The 16,282-nt window shown below is 49.9% G+C and overlaps 1 protein-coding gene across 3 annotated transcripts in view; it reads right to left on the minus strand.

Moving 5' to 3' along the window:
* RPH3A (rabphilin 3A) overlaps nt 1–16,282 on the minus strand; it is a 79,445-nt gene that overhangs the window by 1,226 nt on the left and 61,937 nt on the right. For 2 of the 3 annotated variants that reach the window (XM_066370858.1, XM_066370857.1), the window contains 9 exons: nt 15,125–15,178; nt 13,852–14,073; nt 12,860–12,939; nt 10,035–10,109; nt 8,090–8,199; nt 7,558–7,684; nt 5,289–5,345; nt 4,368–4,522; nt 2,783–2,864 (listed from right to left, as the gene is read on the minus strand). In XM_066370858.1, the coding sequence (XP_066226955.1) occupies nt 2,783–2,864; nt 4,368–4,522; nt 5,289–5,345; nt 7,558–7,684; nt 8,090–8,199; nt 10,035–10,109; nt 12,860–12,939; nt 13,852–14,073; nt 15,125–15,178 (962 nt within the window). The remainder of the gene's footprint in view (nt 1–2,782; nt 2,865–4,367; nt 4,523–5,288; nt 5,346–7,557; nt 7,685–8,089; nt 8,200–10,034; nt 10,110–12,859; nt 12,940–13,851; nt 14,074–15,124; nt 15,179–16,282) is intronic. The other variant, XM_066370859.1, reaches the window with a different exon arrangement.

Consider the following 16,282-nt stretch of genomic DNA (forward strand, 5'->3'; position numbering starts at 1 on the left):
GAGCTAAGAGGTTGAGTCCTAGGGGTTCCTGGGCCAAGGAGAGGCCCCTGAACTAGGCATTCTGGGAGTAAGAGGGCCATCCCGCTCTGAGCCTCTATTCTAGGCCCGACGATCCCTTTTCAACAGATATATGTATAACAAAGTCCCTCAAGCTCTGTAATTCTCTTTTCAATGATTTTGTTTGCAATTGGGAAAGCTGGTGGGGTTTTACTAAGAGAGCTGGTCCAGGTTACATTTCCTTGAAGACACAGCCATAGCCATGAACCAGTCCTTCCATTCTGGCAGCTTCTACAGCAGGTTTCTCCTCGTCACCGTCATTTAGAGAGTGAAGGTCATTGAGGGGATTGAGGTTGACATGAGGAATAGGTGCTTACGTTTCTAGTGTTTTTAAATATTAACATGAATAATAAGTGAAATAGTATGTACCATATTTCTATATTACATTACATGAAATATAATATAAATATACCATATTGTGGCTTTCTTTTTCCATTTTATATAACACATGGTGCAAAACCAGCTCAGCACACTCGCCAGTATTTTTCTCCATCACCACTTTAATGGCTTCAATGAACGGCTGTGTGGCCGGCACCATAACCCAATGCCTGCCAGTCGAGTCTTTAGGGTGTTTCCAATTTTTCATGGTCATTACTGATAGGATGAAAGGCGCCCTTGGAGCTAAACTGTGTGTGCATCCATGATGATTTACTAGGATAAACTCTTAAGAAGTAGTTTTTCTGAGTTTCTAAAATTTTAAGATAGAGAATAGTGGATATATACTGTTATGCCATTTGTGTCCAATAAGAATGCCCGCCACATGTATTTGCTATGTCTACACCTATATGTATATACATCTATCCATCCATTCATCCATCCATCCTCTTGAAAATGGATAATCTTGTTGCTTCAGAAGGAAAGAAGAGGGTCCCAGAGGCTAGGGAAGGAGGGGGTTTTGAATGGATGCCCACTAGGGCTTTTGGAATTTTCAAACATGACTATATCACCCATTCCCAAACTAAATGAAATTTAAATGGAAAAGCCTAAGGCTTCTGCAGTGTTTTGATAAACTTCTCTTCAGAGGTTTATCTGTGGGTAGCATCCTCACCCACTGTGTCCGCCCAGACTGGGCACCCACATTTTACAATAATTGTGTGCCAGTTTGTTATGAGATATGGCACCTGGCCTTGAGCTGTATTTTCTCTACTGCTAATGAGCTAATTGGCTATTTGGATTTCTTTGTGACTTGTTTGGATTCTAGGAGAGGGTAGGGCAAGACTGCAGTCCCTGGCTCTTTACTCAAAACTCAGAGTCAGAGTCGGGAAATCAGGGATCCCGCTGCAAGAGAGACCTGGAAACAGGGCAGGCTGTGCTCACTGGCCAGTGATTGCTCTGGGCTCTGTTTCCCCAGAACATTCCCCATGTATATGCACACAGGCATCAGTTTTTTAGAAAATGAAATAGACACAAAGCACACTGTGTTGCAACTTCCCTCTCCCCCTTTGCAACATTTGGTGAAAGCCATGTTGGCTGACACTGACCCAACATCAGATCATCATATTCATCAGTTATCTCTGGACCTCTAGTGTCTGACAGGCTGGTCAAAAGATCATTGACACCCGCAGAGACAGCATAAGATGGAGGGCTGCAGAAGGCCTGACAGCATAAAGGAAGCATAGCTGGGGGCCAATCCACTGAGTCTGGAGGGATGACTGGGAGTTTGCCCGAGAGGAAAGAAGGGAGAGGGACGTCTAGGGAAAGGGAGCAGCAGATGCCAGAGGCTGAGAGGTACACGGAGGTTAGTGCGACCAGAGGAGGGTGGTTGTGTGATGGGGCGGGGGTGTGCCCCTGCATTTGAAAGGGCTGGATTGTCCTGCTAAGCAGTTAGGGAGCCTTGGATGTGTTAGTTAAGCAAAGGGGTGACAAATTCATTTTTGTGTCTTGGAAAGCGCATGCTTATATGGAGGACGGGCCAAGCACAGGGAGGCGAGTCAGGAGTCGACTGCAGCAGTCCAGGTGTGAAACACCAGGGTCTAAGCCCAGGCAGCCACAGCGAGAACACAGAGGAAGGGGCATGTTCAGTGGGCGAGACAGTGGCCATAGCAAGACTTGATGCACTGAATGGATGCAGGGGGGAGGGGAAGAGGGCAACACCAACGGGGTGGATAGTAAAGAACATCACTGTCCCTATTTGTTTCCTCAGATGTCACTATTATAGACTGGAAATGATTTAATGCAGTCTGTCTTCAAACTCAGCTTTCTGACCATGACATTCCTAATCTATAGGTACTTTATTGTCTTAGGCTTGATTCTCTCTTGTGACAAGGAACTCATTACGTCTCCTTTAGATCATAGATCAGGGGTCCCCAAACTATGGCCCGTGGGCCGCATGTGGCCCCCTGAGGCCATTTATCCGGCCCCCACCGCACTTCCAGAAGGGGCACCTCTTTCATTGGTGGTCAGTGAGAAGAGCATAGTTCCCACTGAAATACTGGTCAGTTTGTTGATTTAAATTTACTTGTATTTGTTTCCGTTTTGTTTTTTTACTTTAAAATAAAATATGTGCAGTGTGCATAGGGATTTGTTCATAGTTTTTTTATAGTCCGGCCCTCCAGTGGTCTGAGGGACAGTGAACTGGCCCCCTGTGTAAAAAGTTTGGGGACCCCTGTCATAGATCTATGAGAGAAGGCCCCCTTTGATGTGCCCGACAACATTCCAGCAGTGAGTGTGTCCCTCTCTCACACAGGAAATAGTCCGCGGCATGACAAAAATGGAGCAGACTGACCTCATTAAATTCAGGATTCAAGGTTTTCTTCTTGATTTGAGTCTTGTGTTTAGCCTTCTTTCCCATGTCTGGTTTAAGCCAGCTAAGAGGAGACAAGAGAAGCTATGATGAGTGGAATTTAATGAGTAGGAACAGCCCCTCCTAAAACTGGAAGGAACACAGGCTCCTTCTGGTGTTAGGAGGATAACTGATGAGCAAACCAAAGTAAAATAAACTCAGATGTGCATTCGAGTATCTACTTGAAGCCAGGCACTGCACTAAGCACCTTAGGTGTGCTTAGTCCTCAACAAACCCTAGATCAGGCGTCCCCAAACTATGGCCTGTGGATGCATGCAGTCCCTGACGCTATTTATCCGGCCTCCCGCCGCACTTCCAGAAGGGGCACCTCTTTCATCGGTGGTCAGTGAGAGGAGCACTGTATGTGGCAGCCCTCCAATGGTCTGAGGGACAGTGAACTGGCCCCCTATGTAAAACGTTTGGGGACCCCTACAGATGGTAGAACTACAACCACCCATTTTACATACAAGGAAATCGAGGGTCTAGAGAAGTTGAGACAGGTGCCTCAGGTCACACAGCAGGGACTGAACCCAGCTGTTGCATCTGGAGCCTATGTTCATTAAGAACCTGGAGGATGGGCCTGGCATTGTATCATCCATCACCCCTAGGTCGGCCCCAACCCCTGGGGAGATGCCATATGTGTAGAAAAAAGGAATAATCTGCAAATCTGATTACTGTCACTCCACTGCTCAAAACTATTTAATGGTCTCCCTTTGTCCTACAGGTAAATTTCAAAACCTTTGATATAGCCTTCAGAGCCTGAGTGGCTGGGTCCCTACTCTAGCCCACCTGAATCTTATGCCATGCTCTCCACCCCACTTCCTACTCACTTTCCTTCCACCGCAGGGCCTTTGCACATACTGTTCCCTTTTCCCAGAAGGTTCTTCTCTAGTGTAGACACAATACCTGGCACATCATAGGTGCTCAATTAAAATTTTCTGGGTGAATAAATAAAATGGGCGCCCTGGCCAGTTGGCTCAGCGGTAGAGCGTCAGCCTGGCGTGCGGGGGACCCGGGTTCGATTCCTGGCCAGGGCACATAGGAGAAGCGCCCATTTGCTTCTCCACCCCCCCCTTCCTCTCTGTCTCTCTCTTCCCCTTCCGCAGCCAAGGCTCCATTGTAGCAAAGATGGCCCGGGTGCTGGGGATGGCTCCTTGACCTCTGCCCCAGGTGCTAGAGTGGCTCTGGTCACGGCAGAGCGACGCCCTGGAGGGGCAGAGCATTGCCCCCTGGTGGGCAGAGCGTCGCCCCCTGGTGGGCGTGCTGGGTGGATCCCGGTCGGGCGCATGCGGGAGTCTGTCTGACTGTGTCTCCCCATTTCCAGCTTCAGAAAAATACAAAAAAAAAAAAAATTGAAAAAAATAAAATAAAATAAAATGGGCTAAAAACTCCAGAGATATGACATTTGGGTTAATTTCCCTTTTTGGGCCTCAATGTACAATGATCTTGGAAAAGCTCTCTGGTTCCCCTTGTGCAAGGACCTAGGATCACCTCAGCGTACACACACAGTCCCAAGGCATTGACTCACAGCTTGACGAATGGGTCTGAGTAGCCATTGGCGTCCATGGCGGCCAGGTGCACGCAACGTATGATGCCTACTATGAGGCCCCCCTGCTGTGTGCTGTACATGAGGGACACCAGGATCTTGCCACGTTCTTCTATGTCACCAATGCGCTCCACCTGCTGCAATAGAAGATGGCATGTGAGCCTAAGGAGGGGAGCAGGCCAGGCAATTGGTTGGGGCATTAGGGAAGAGCCGTGGAGAGTAGGAGGGGCTGCCCCCCGACTAGTGCAGTCAGTACCATGGACAGCAGACACGCCCCAGCCTCCAGGGAGGGGCGCTGGCGAAAGCCTAGGGGCCCAGTCTGAGGCACGGGAGGCCAGTGATTTTACTTCAGCCTAGACCTTGACTCTGGTCATTGGTTGAGTTTGATCCTCATCAGTGACTGACGACTAACTCAACTCTGACTCAGGACTGAGCCTTGACCTTGGCCCTAGCCTGATCCCTGACTGAGCTCAGACCCCTCTAATATACCCATTCTTCTCACAAATGTCATCCCTGGGGTTGCACAGAGACCTGGGCTGAAGGCATGGATATGAAACCCAACCCCAGCCTAGGCCAGACACATAGCTCAAAGAGCCCCCGGTATGTCCCCACGGAGGGATGATGGCTTTGCTCTAGTCCTTCAGAGTCACCAGCAGGGCTTCTGCCAGCAAGGCTGAGGAACTGAAGGGTGTCCCTGGTGTAAGAGGACGGGGATTCCCCCACCTCAGGCTCCAGGCGTGAAGAGTGTACCCCTGGTCTCATGTCCTAGTGCCTTGGGCAAGGGCAGCTCTCGCATGAACCGACAGGCGGTTTGGGGAGAAACAGTAGAGATGGGGCCAGGGAGGGAGAGAAAAGGGAGATGCCAGGCCCTGATGGTGGCTTCCGTGCCCACTTGGTGCTTACCTCCTCCTCATAGAGGGCCATGCCTCGGGCGGATCCGGTGGTCCCCGCACGCTTCATCTTAGAAGGAGACAGAAAGGAAGATAACATTGCCTACGGGCTCATCTCCCTACGGAAGGACCCGATGCCCCTCCCCGAGTGGGGAGGACAGGTTTTCCAAGCTTCTGTAGCCCTTCAGCTTCCCCCCTTTTAGCTAAAATTTATACAACACTAACCATTAGACAGAGCATGTTAATGTACAATGGCCTATGATGTAGGTTGTATTAATCTCCCCATTTTACAGATGAGGACACTGAGGGTCAAAGTGGTTAAGCCACTTCCCCAAGGTCACACAGCCAGTAGAGCACCCAATACATAAAGCAAATTTGATCTGCTTTGGTTGAAGTGGCACAGGGATCTGGGGCCTGGCCACCAGGGGCTTCTTCCCTTGTGGCTGCTAAGGTCCCTTTGGGGACTTCTAAGGCTCTGGGAACACAATGTGAAAACCACTGGTTAAAAACAACCTCCCCACTTTAGAGGTGAGGAAAACTGAGGTCCAGAAGGGAGGGGACAGCACTTATGTGGCCCCTGTCCTTGGTGGGGCACATGGGGAGAGTTGGTGGTGGGAGGACCCAGGGCAAAATCAAAAGATAATGCTTAGCGGGGTGTGTGGCTACCACAGGCCTCTGTCGACCCTGTCACCCCATGACCCCTGGGGCCAGCTGCGTCCATCACGGAGAGATGGGCATACCAAGAGCTGATGACTCAGGTGGGGGCCTGGCCACTGTCCTGACCAACTGGACTCACTGAGTGACGGAAGGAAGAGGAGGTCTGAAGAACCCGCTGTTCCCAGGCAAACACCGAGAGGAAACGCTCCCTCCTGGGGGTGTCTTTAGCAACTTATTTGGAGCCTGGCATTTGGTGTAAATTCTTCCTTGCAATTTCCCTTGTTGTGTCTTGTTCTGTTGCCTGTTCTATACAAACACAGCATGGCACACGGATATTCCGTCCTCGGGCTAGCCATCTGGTGGGAGGTTGCTATAGGGTTCCCTCTCCTGCCTGCCACGGCTTCTCCGTGGGGAGCTGGCCCTCTGCCCAGGGCAGCTGGCACGCGGGTGGCTGCAGGCGACCTGGGCTCTGGATGGCACCCTAGATCCTGATACCGGCTCATGGTGTGACCTTGGCAACTTGCCCCCCCTCTCTGGGCCCAAGGTGGCCCCTATGTATAAAAGGGCAGGTTGGATTATCTCTAAACATCTAGATTGTTGGTCCCACCCTACCTCCCGAAGCCAGACTCTTAGTTTGTAGAGCTCTAGCTTTTAAAATCCCCAGTTGGTTCTGAGGCATAGCCCAATCGGAGAACCTCAATTTGGTTCTTGTTCTTTCTCCAGAGGCAAGTGTCACATCTAACAATAACAGTTTCATGCTTTATAAGTACTCTCATATGAATCCTTAAAAGACCCTATCAGATTGGTGCTCTGCTATCCTGCTTTACAGATGAGGAAACAAGGCCCGGAGAGGTTAAATAATTGGGCCCAGGTTATATGACAAGTGGCAGAGCCTGGATTCAAACCCAGGAACCCTGGCCGCAGACTCAGTGCTCTAAAGCAGTGATTTTCAACCTTTTTTTTTATGGCACAAACACACACTAATTACTAAGGTCAGTGCCCCTGACTAAATACAACCATTTTCACCTCATGGCACAAATAAATTAGTTACTAAGGGGGAAGAGGTCAGGGCCTCTTTGTTTCTTATGAGAAACAAAGGTTGAAAATCACTGCTCTAAAGCACTGTGCTATCCTGCCTTCTGCTTATCTGCATGGTGCTTTATGACTCCATGAGTGACAGGTAGGTAAGTATTATTCTTATAACAACAGTTAACAGTTTATGAGTGCTTACTATGTCCTAGGCCCTGCTGTGATTATGTCTGTCACACAACCTTCCCCTGAGGCAGGTACTGTGATAATGCCCATTATAGACAAGAAAAACCGAGGCTCAGAATAGCTCAGAGGCTTGGCTGAGGCCAGGGAGCAGGGAAGTAGCAGCCCAGGTCTCTGAACCCAGGCCAGCCACACCGCCACACCTCTGTGCCCTCCCCAGCTTTACCAAAGAGGACTCTGACGTTCAGAGAAGGGATGCTATCGCGGGGCTGGTAAAGGCAGAGCCCGGACACAACCCTGTTGCTCCACCCTCAGCAGCTGCCACGTCGCTGCTGTCTGGTACCCTGCAGCTAGAAGAAGGCAGCGCCCCCAGAACCCTTCTCCCCCATCGGACCCCAGGAGAAGGCACATACTGGGATCACCCGCTCCAGACAGATGTTGAAGTTCTTCCTCTGGTTGGGCTTCAGTTTCTTGAGTGAGAATCTGGTCTCGCCGATGAACTCATTATGGCCAAATTTGTCCTCATCACAGACAGAGATCCTGCAATCCCCAAGGGGGTGGGGAGAGAAAAAAAAGAGCATATATTGAGCTCGAGGAGAGAAAAAGAAGAAAGCATCTATTGAGCTCTTACTGTGCACCAAGAGCTGCGATGGATGCTGGTGAGGAATGTGTAGTGTGCGGAGGAACAATTTTTTGGGCAGTAGGCCAGGTACTTTTACTTCTTCTTTACTGTAGTATAACATACAAGCAGTAACGTGCACAAGTCTTAATGTAGGGCTTGCTGGGTTTTTCACATGCATATATCCATGTACCCAGATCAAGACACAGGGCCTCCCAGCGTTCAGGAGACCCTCACGACCCCGACTCGTTGCCACCTACTTCAAAGATGAGCACTGTCTTTGACCTCTGGCCCGTGGATTCATTGCCCGCCCACCTGGCAGGTACCTGAGGGTCTTCCGCTGCATGTCCTCATCTGTGATGCCGTGATAGACGAGAGTCTCATTCCAGATGGGGTTCCGGGTGTTCCTCAGGGTTTTTGTCCGAAGCTTGTTGGACTAGAGCCCAGAGAGATAGACAGACAGACACCTGCCTCAGTGGGGAGCCAGCCCTGCAGCTACCTGCTTTGGGCTGATTTGGGGTGGGGTTTGGAGGAGTCCCTTTAGGAGTATCCAGGGGCTCAGTTGCTCCCAAATATGTGACTCAGGGAGCAGGCAGCATCTTCTAGGGTGATGACTACAGTCATCAACAGGGATGGACACTGAGCCACCCCTCCACCCATGCACCGGGCTCTCTCTTTGATCTTTCCATTAAGATAAGTAAGCAGAGACATTTTCCTTTGAGAAAAAAAAATCATTTATAAGTCAGCAAGACAGAAATAAGAGTCACCCACTTATAGATAGCGAAGGAACAGTTTTTGGGGATGCTAGGCGGGTTCTGTATGTTTCCCCAAATAGCATCCTTCATGCTTGAAATTCATTAGTGGTGGTGGTGGTGGGGGGGGGACAAAGGTTTTCATTTTACTCTAAGAGAAAAGGCTAGAAATGTACTATACCCAGAAGAGGTGGGACTGGTGACAAACCTAATTCATACTAACATGTAAATGGCTCATTGGATTCTTTGGTAAAGCAAGTTTGGATGTAGGAGGGAGCAAAGGAGAGAGCCTTAGGGAGAAACAAATGTCACTGGGGAGTTAGCAGAAGCAGTGGCCAAATACTTCACAGTCTGGCATGGCCAGGTGAGGGACTGTTGTTCCTCAATCCAAAAATATAAAGAGTAAGATAAGTGTGTGTGTGTGTGTGTGTGTGCTCTTTTGTCTTAAGGGGCATTTGATACTTGCAGACATTTTTAACACTCACTTTCCCCAGATCATGTAACCAAGTGCACAGTCGCCCTTACATATAGACCAGGAATAGTCAACCTTTTTATACCTACCACCCACTTTTGTATCTCTGTTAGTAGTAAAATTTTCTAACTGCCCACCAGTTCCACAGTAATGGTGATTTATAAAGTAGGGAAGTAACTTTACTTTATAAAATTTATAAAGCAGAGTTACAGCAAGTTAAAGCATATAATAATAATTACTTACCAAGTACTTTATGTCGGATTTTCACTAAGTTTGGCAGAATAAATCTTTATAAAACAACTTACTATAGTTAAATCTATCTTTTTATTTATACTTTGGTTGCTCCGCTACTGCCCACCATGAAAGCTGGAATGCCCACTAGTGGGCGGTAGGGACCAGGTTGACTATCACTGGTGTAGAATGTTCACATCACATTAGCCAGAGCCAAAAGTAAAACCCAGCCATTAGCTCTGAGTGAGTCAATCTAAGGAGAGGAGAGTCAATCTAAGGAGAGGAGAGCTAACTCCTCCCCCTTTCCCCTCCCCCTCCCATTCCCTCTCCCCCTTCCCTAGAGCAGAGTAACTCAGGGGAGCTGCAAGGGGAGAGGAAGTGGGTGGGGGGAACTTCTTCCTCAGGAATAGAACATTATCTCAAGTGCCAAGCCCTGAACTCAGGGGAGAGTTCTTCATTTCTATCAAGCGTAAGGAGTGTTTGGTTGGGGCATAACGTGGGAGGGGCCCGGGTCAGCACTGGGGAGCCACCGAAGGTATGTGAGCAGGCGAAGGGCATCATGGGGGTCTCTGCTTCTCTCCTGGCTTTTGGGAGCTCCTGGATTACAGGTTTCTGGGTGGGAGAAATGGGCAGAGCTCCTGCCCTTTGAGTGAGAGGGACTCCTGGCCCACCCCTCACCCCTCGCAAGAACTTTGCCACTCAGGAAGGAGGGGGTTGGAGGGCAGAGAGGGCTATTTTAGGCTCTGAGCTGGGAACTCTGGGTGTCTGCCAGGGCCCGTGTGCCCGGCTTGCTGAGAGGCCCAGGCCATATGGTACCTTGCTGGCTCCCGGCAGGAGGTGCAGCTTAACATAGGGATCGGCCAGGCCGTTGGAGTCCATGGGCTTCAGCCCCTGCAAGAGAAAAGGAGATGGTGTGAGGGCTTGGGAGAGCTGGCCGCTCAGCTGTCACCGGCACTGGGCGCGGCCTCTCATATCTGTCCCGCCCATTGGTCCACCCAATGGGCTTCCTCTTCCAGAGAGAGAGAAGGCAATGCAGTATTGTGGAAAGAGCTCTGGAATCAGGCAGACGGGATTTAAAGCCCGGTCATATCACTTCCTGGCTGTGTGATCTTAGGCAAGTTTCTTAACCTGGCTAAGCCTCATTTTCTCACATGTCAAATGGGATGAGAACTGGACCAGCCTCACGGAGGGGTGAGACTTACACACCATTTCACCTGTAAAGTGCTTGGCACAGCCTGGTACAGAGTCAGTGCCCCCTCAAGGTGGGATCATGACTGACAGGATGGGAGGAGATGTCCCCAAATAGGAAGAGTGGGAGAGGGGGAAAGGTAGGGAAAGGAGGTGTGATCTCTGGCCATGGCCCCTGCAACCCCTTCTAAGACCTCAGTTTCTCTACCCATATAACGGGGATCACAATCTCTGCCTGGCCCGCTTCACATGGCCTGGGGGGAGGCTCTGGAGGGAAGGTAGATATGAAGTTGCCTTGTTAATATGAGCAACTCCGAGTTCCCGGGGCTCAGACACACTCTGCCCATCTCCCCAGGCCCAGGCTGGAATAGGTATCTCGCCTCTGGGCTCCCCCTGTCCCCTCTCCCAGCACCAATCTCAAATCCTGGGTATTGTGTCCTGTGATCTCCTTGGACCTCAGTTTCCTCATCTGTTCAATGGGGCTGATCACAGCCCCTACTTGATGGGGCTCTTGGAGGAATGGAAGGAGATCTCACCTGTGAAGGTTGAGCTCTGGGCCTGGCACAAGTATGTGTGAACAGTGTTGATTATTACTAGCTGGGGAGAGGATGCCACAAAGTGGGGGAAGCTGGTAGGGCCACCTAGTGGGTAAGAACCCAGACTTCTGAGCTGGACCACATTGGTTCAAATCCCAGCTCCACCACTGCTTGGCGGTATGATCTGGAAAGTCATGTACTCTCCCTGTGCCTTAGTTTCCCCATCCTTAAAATGGGAATGATGATAGAACCTCCATCATAGGTTGTTGCAAAGACTAATGAGACAACACAATCCGTCAAAAGCTCCAGAAGGTGTTTAATACCCCGGAAATGCTATGGTGATGGTTTCTTGTCCACCTCCCATGAGGGTAGAGCTACCTTTGCTCACCCTAGCATCCCCAGGGTCCAGGGCAGTGCCTGATATGCAGCAGGCATTTAATCAATATTTCTGGAGTGACTGTTTGGATTGAGAGGTCACAAACGGACAGGTTACTATGTTTTTAAAATGTGAATTTGAATATCTTTGAGTGGGACCTGCTCCCTCCAGTTTACCTGAGTTACTACCACTCCTTAATAGCTCAGACAGTTTTCTCATCTCTCTGGCCAGTGCAGCCTGTGAGCACTTGAATGTTCTGTGCCCCTGTCTCGAGGAGGCTGTAATGGTCTCACTTGACCCCATTTCTGGAGCTGGAAGAGACTGCGTGAATGATTGGTTAAGGACCTAGAGCTAGAAGTCTGTTGCATCTGGACTCAAGTCCAGCTCTGTCCTTTACCAGCTGTGTGACCTCAGGCTTTAACTTTCTGAGCCTCAGTTTTCCCATCTGTACAATGGGGCTAACAATGATCCCTACCTCAGAGGTTCCTATAATGATGAGACAAGATCATGTATGTGCTGACCTCACTGTGTTTGTTATTCAGGGCATTTAGGAGGGGTGCATCTAAGCGCTTGCCAGAGTGATCGGCACATAACAGGTGCTCAATAAACGCTCACTGAAGACGTGACCTGGGTGTGTTGATCTAGGAGTTGTGTTAGGCATTTCATACCTCATATATCATCCAAATGGGGACATTTTGTGACTGAGGGGGAAGTTCATGAGTATTACAGCAAAGCAACAGGCACAGACAGGGACTGTTCTGAGGGAACTGGAGCATGCAGCCACTTACAATCATCCCTGTGGTAGAGACACTATTATCATCCCCAGTTTGCAAATAGCCAGACCAAGACACAGAGAGGTTAAGTAACTCCCCCCAAACTACACAGCTGGGAGGCAGTGAAGCTAGGATGTGAACCAGGAGGCAGTGAAGCTGGGATGGTTCCTGGGCCTTGCTTGTTTTACAGAGACCGGTCTTGGGATGCAGGAAAGTCCAGCCAATTGCTTGCTGGGAGTTGTACGGACATCATCCAGCTCTCTCAGGGCCTGGACTTAGGTTGGCTCACTGCCCCGGGGCCTGTAGCATAGGGTTGCTCGTCCACCCTGGCCTGCGCCCCCTGCCCCCTCGGAAGCCCACATTAGCACCCTGTATCAGCACCAATGGGCCAACTCAGGCTGCTGCTCCAGCTTGACAGTCACCTCGGCCAAAGAAGCCATTCTGTCAAACCAGGCTGTCGTTGCTGCCCGGGCGGTGCCTCTGTGGTCCCTCTGTGGTCCCCTGCAGAGAGCTTGCTCTGCCCTTGAAGCCCCACTGCCTCTGCCCCTGGGAGGTGGCCGCAGTTAAATGAAACTCTTCTGGGACCATCCCTAGAGCCAATCCTCCCACCAAAATATCGGCTGCGGCTAATTTCTGCCCTTTCCTCCTCATTGTCACTGCCACAGACAGACAAAGCAACAGACAGGGGCCTGGTAACCCGTGTCCTCCCCAAGTCCCTGGAGATGCCAAGGCTGCCTGAGCGGTCCCCAGCATGGCTCTCTCACCCACCTTGGCCTTTATGATGGTGCAGTTCAGGGAGCTGTTATCCTGATCATATAGAAGACTGAATTCCAGGGCACCCAGGGTGGCTGCAAGGGGCAGAAGCATTCATTTAGTCATTCAATAAACATTTCCTGAGCGCTGATTATGTATCCTGTCTGACCTAGGCATTGAGCCTATAGCAGAGAAGAAGACTCAAGTCCCTGGTCTGGACACCCCATCCTGGTAGACCCTCAGCCCAGCTTTGGTCATTGAATGATTAGTGCAGTGCCCAGGTAATGATGTCCCATCCTGCTAGACTCGGAGCCTCAGGGGGCTGAGGCCGTGCTTGACTTGTTGACTGCCGTGCCTCTGCGGGGCACAGTGCAGGGAACACAGCCATGCTCACTTACTTGCTGAAGGAGTAAATGAGTCTTGGCATTTGCTGTTGCCACTGCCTGGAATGCTCTCGCTCTAGATCCTCATGTGTCTGGCGCCTTCTCATTATCCATGTCTCAGCTTGAATGTCACCTCCTCAGAGAAGCCCTCCCTGATCACTCCATCTAAAGCAGCCACCCTCGTGGTCATTCACCCTATTTTATTTCCTTCACAGTGCTTTCTCTCTGTTTGAAGTGAACTCATTGGTATGTCAACTGTTTCTCTCCACTAGGACATTAGTTCCATCAGATCAGCCATCTTGTCTGTCATTTTTAGTTGTGGTATCCCTAGCATCTAGAACAGTTTGGGGCACTTGGTGCTCAATAAATACATGTCAACTCTAGAGATAATATATAGTATATAAATATATGATACATATAGCACCTATTCTTTAGAAAGTTGATGTCGTTTTGTGAATTTAGCAACACAAATTTGTATTTTTAGAAGTTGGTTAATGCATTTCTTATGTTTGGCATGTTGGGGGCTGGGAGGGGTGTACTGGGCTTTCCAAGGAGCCATCCTATGTCCCTGGGGGCGACCCTGAGGGGGCTTTTCCCAGACCCTCTTTCCTTAAGTGCACCTACTTGCTTCATCTGAATCATAGCTGTTGGCTTCTTCCTCGTCCTCCTCTGGGGGTGGCGGCTGGCGGGCTGGGGTCGCAGCAGGCTGGAGAGCAGCAGCAGACACTTGGGAATAGGGGCCTGGGGGGTGGCCCGCTCGGTCCTCCCTGGCTCCAACTCCTCCCGTTCTCTCCTCCCGGGGTGGGGCAGTGGCCCCCGGATAGCTGGGCTCGCCAGTTGCCACCTCTGCAGGGGAGATGGGGAGAGGGCAGGAAAGAGGCAGCTGTGTCCCTGTGTCATAACCATGGAAGCAACAACTGCTACAGCATTGCCAGGAGTGATGAGCACCTGCTGTATACCAGGTATCTGTGAGGCTTGTGTCAGACTCCTCCACAGCCCTGCAACATAGAATTATCACCTCCAGTTGACAGGAGGGCCACATTGTGCCATTTACTGGTTCTTAGAATGTTGCCTTTGTCAAAACCACTGAGGGAAGCTTGCAGAAATGCAGGTTCCCAGGTACCACCTAGAATCAGTAGGCCATGCAGTGGGGCCTTGGAATCTGTGTTTTATAACAAGTCTCACATGCTAATTTAGATGCAGGGCACTGATCAGTGGTGTGGGCTCTGGAGCTGGACAGCCTGGGTTTGCATCTCTGCTGTGTGACATAGGGCAAATTACTTAATGTCTCTGAGCCTCAGTTTTCTCATCTGTAAAATGGGAATTTAGAATACCTGAAAGCACTCAAATAGTAGTAGTTATTATTTTAAAAAGTATCTAATACACACACAGCACTTAAAATTGTGCCTGGCGCATTAGAAAACAATGACTACATTGTAGCCATGGTAATTGGTGTGATGATGGGGAGGCACATCTTTCATATGTAATAATCACTGTCACTTAGTGTAGTCTTAATACATTCTGGGCCATATGTTAAGGTTTTATATGCACGTTTGTTTAATTCTTGCAACAGCTCTGTGAGGTAGGTCCTAGGATTATTCCCATTTTAGAGATAAGGAAACTGAGGCTTAGGAAAGTTAAGTGACTTGCCTGGCATCACAGAGTTGGGGAATGAAGAAGCAGGAACTTGAACTCAGGCAAGGTGTGGTCTTAACTACTCTGTGTGCTGCCATTTTCCACCTATCTACTCTTAGGATGGATTATCTAGACTTCTTAGAGCTCATCAGTTCAGTCTCAGGGTGCAGAAGGGCCAAGATCCGGCAGCTCCCTGCTCCCTCGCTGGGAAGCGGGAGACAGGTGGCCCCCTAGGCAGGCATGGAAAGAAGTGAGCACTTGCCTGGTTTCTGGTCGGGGAAGCGTCCTGCAGGCCCAGGCCCGGGTCTGCTGCCTCCTGGGGGCCCCGAGTGGAGAAAAGAGGAGAGACAGAACAGAGAAGGTAGAAATCATTTGGGTGTCCACCCCCTGTCTCCCTCATCTCCTGGGCACGGACACAGGCCCAGGGGTGGCAGATGATGTGCAGAGGTACCTGGGCTGATAGAGGATTCTGGGGTCAGAAAGGCCTGGGTTCAAGTCCCAGTGTTTCCTTCCCGAGTCTCAGTTTCCTCATCTGTGAAATGGGACGATGATGCCTGCTCGTTGTGTTTCACTGGCTGTTATGAGACTGATAAACAATGGGAGTGAGAATTGCTTGCAAGGAGATGGGCCAGTTCATGCTTCAAATCGTCAAGGCTGACGGGGGTCATTACTGGTCCAGTGGATTCTTTACAATGGCATTACCAAAGTGCAGGACACAGGCGAGAGCCATGGGGATGGGGCATGAAATAACATCCAACGGCACAGTGAGACAGTCACTCCGCTCCCCATTGCCTTTCAACACTGATTCCATCACGGAGAAAGTCTCATCTGGGTATGACTTTATCTTTAACACCTCTTTAAACTTGTGGATTTCCCATTTGAACAAAAGAGAACTGGCCTCAGGCTCAGAACCTTTTTTAGGCCAGAGGATTGGGAATTTCATCACGTGGTTTAATTTCCACTACGTTAATTTTGATCATTACCCTCTGCCATGGTTAGTTGAATTGCATTTCCCAAAAGATATTCAAAGTCCTAACCCCTAGGACCTGGGAACGTGACCTTATGTGGAAAGAGCGTCCCTGCAGATGGTCAGGTTAAGATGAGGTCATCGGGGTGGACCCTAATTTGTAATGACTGTGTCCTTATGAAAAGGAGCAATTTGGACACAGAGACATACGTAGAAGAAAGACGATGTAAAGACGCAGGAAAGATGCCATCTACAAGCCAAGGAATGCCTGAGGCCATCAGACACTGAGAGAGGACTGAGACAGGTCCTCCCTTGCAGCCCCAGAAGGAACCAGTCCTGCTGGCACCTTGAGTGCAGACTTCTGGACTCCAGAACAGGGAGATGATAAATTTGTTATTTTAGAACCACCAGTTTATGATTCCTCTACACTCTGGAATACGGGCTTTCCATTTA

The sequence above is a fragment of the Saccopteryx leptura genome, chromosome 2, assembly GCF_036850995.1.
Source record: "Saccopteryx leptura isolate mSacLep1 chromosome 2, mSacLep1_pri_phased_curated, whole genome shotgun sequence".
Classification (NCBI taxonomy): domain Eukaryota; kingdom Metazoa; phylum Chordata; class Mammalia; order Chiroptera; family Emballonuridae; genus Saccopteryx; species Saccopteryx leptura.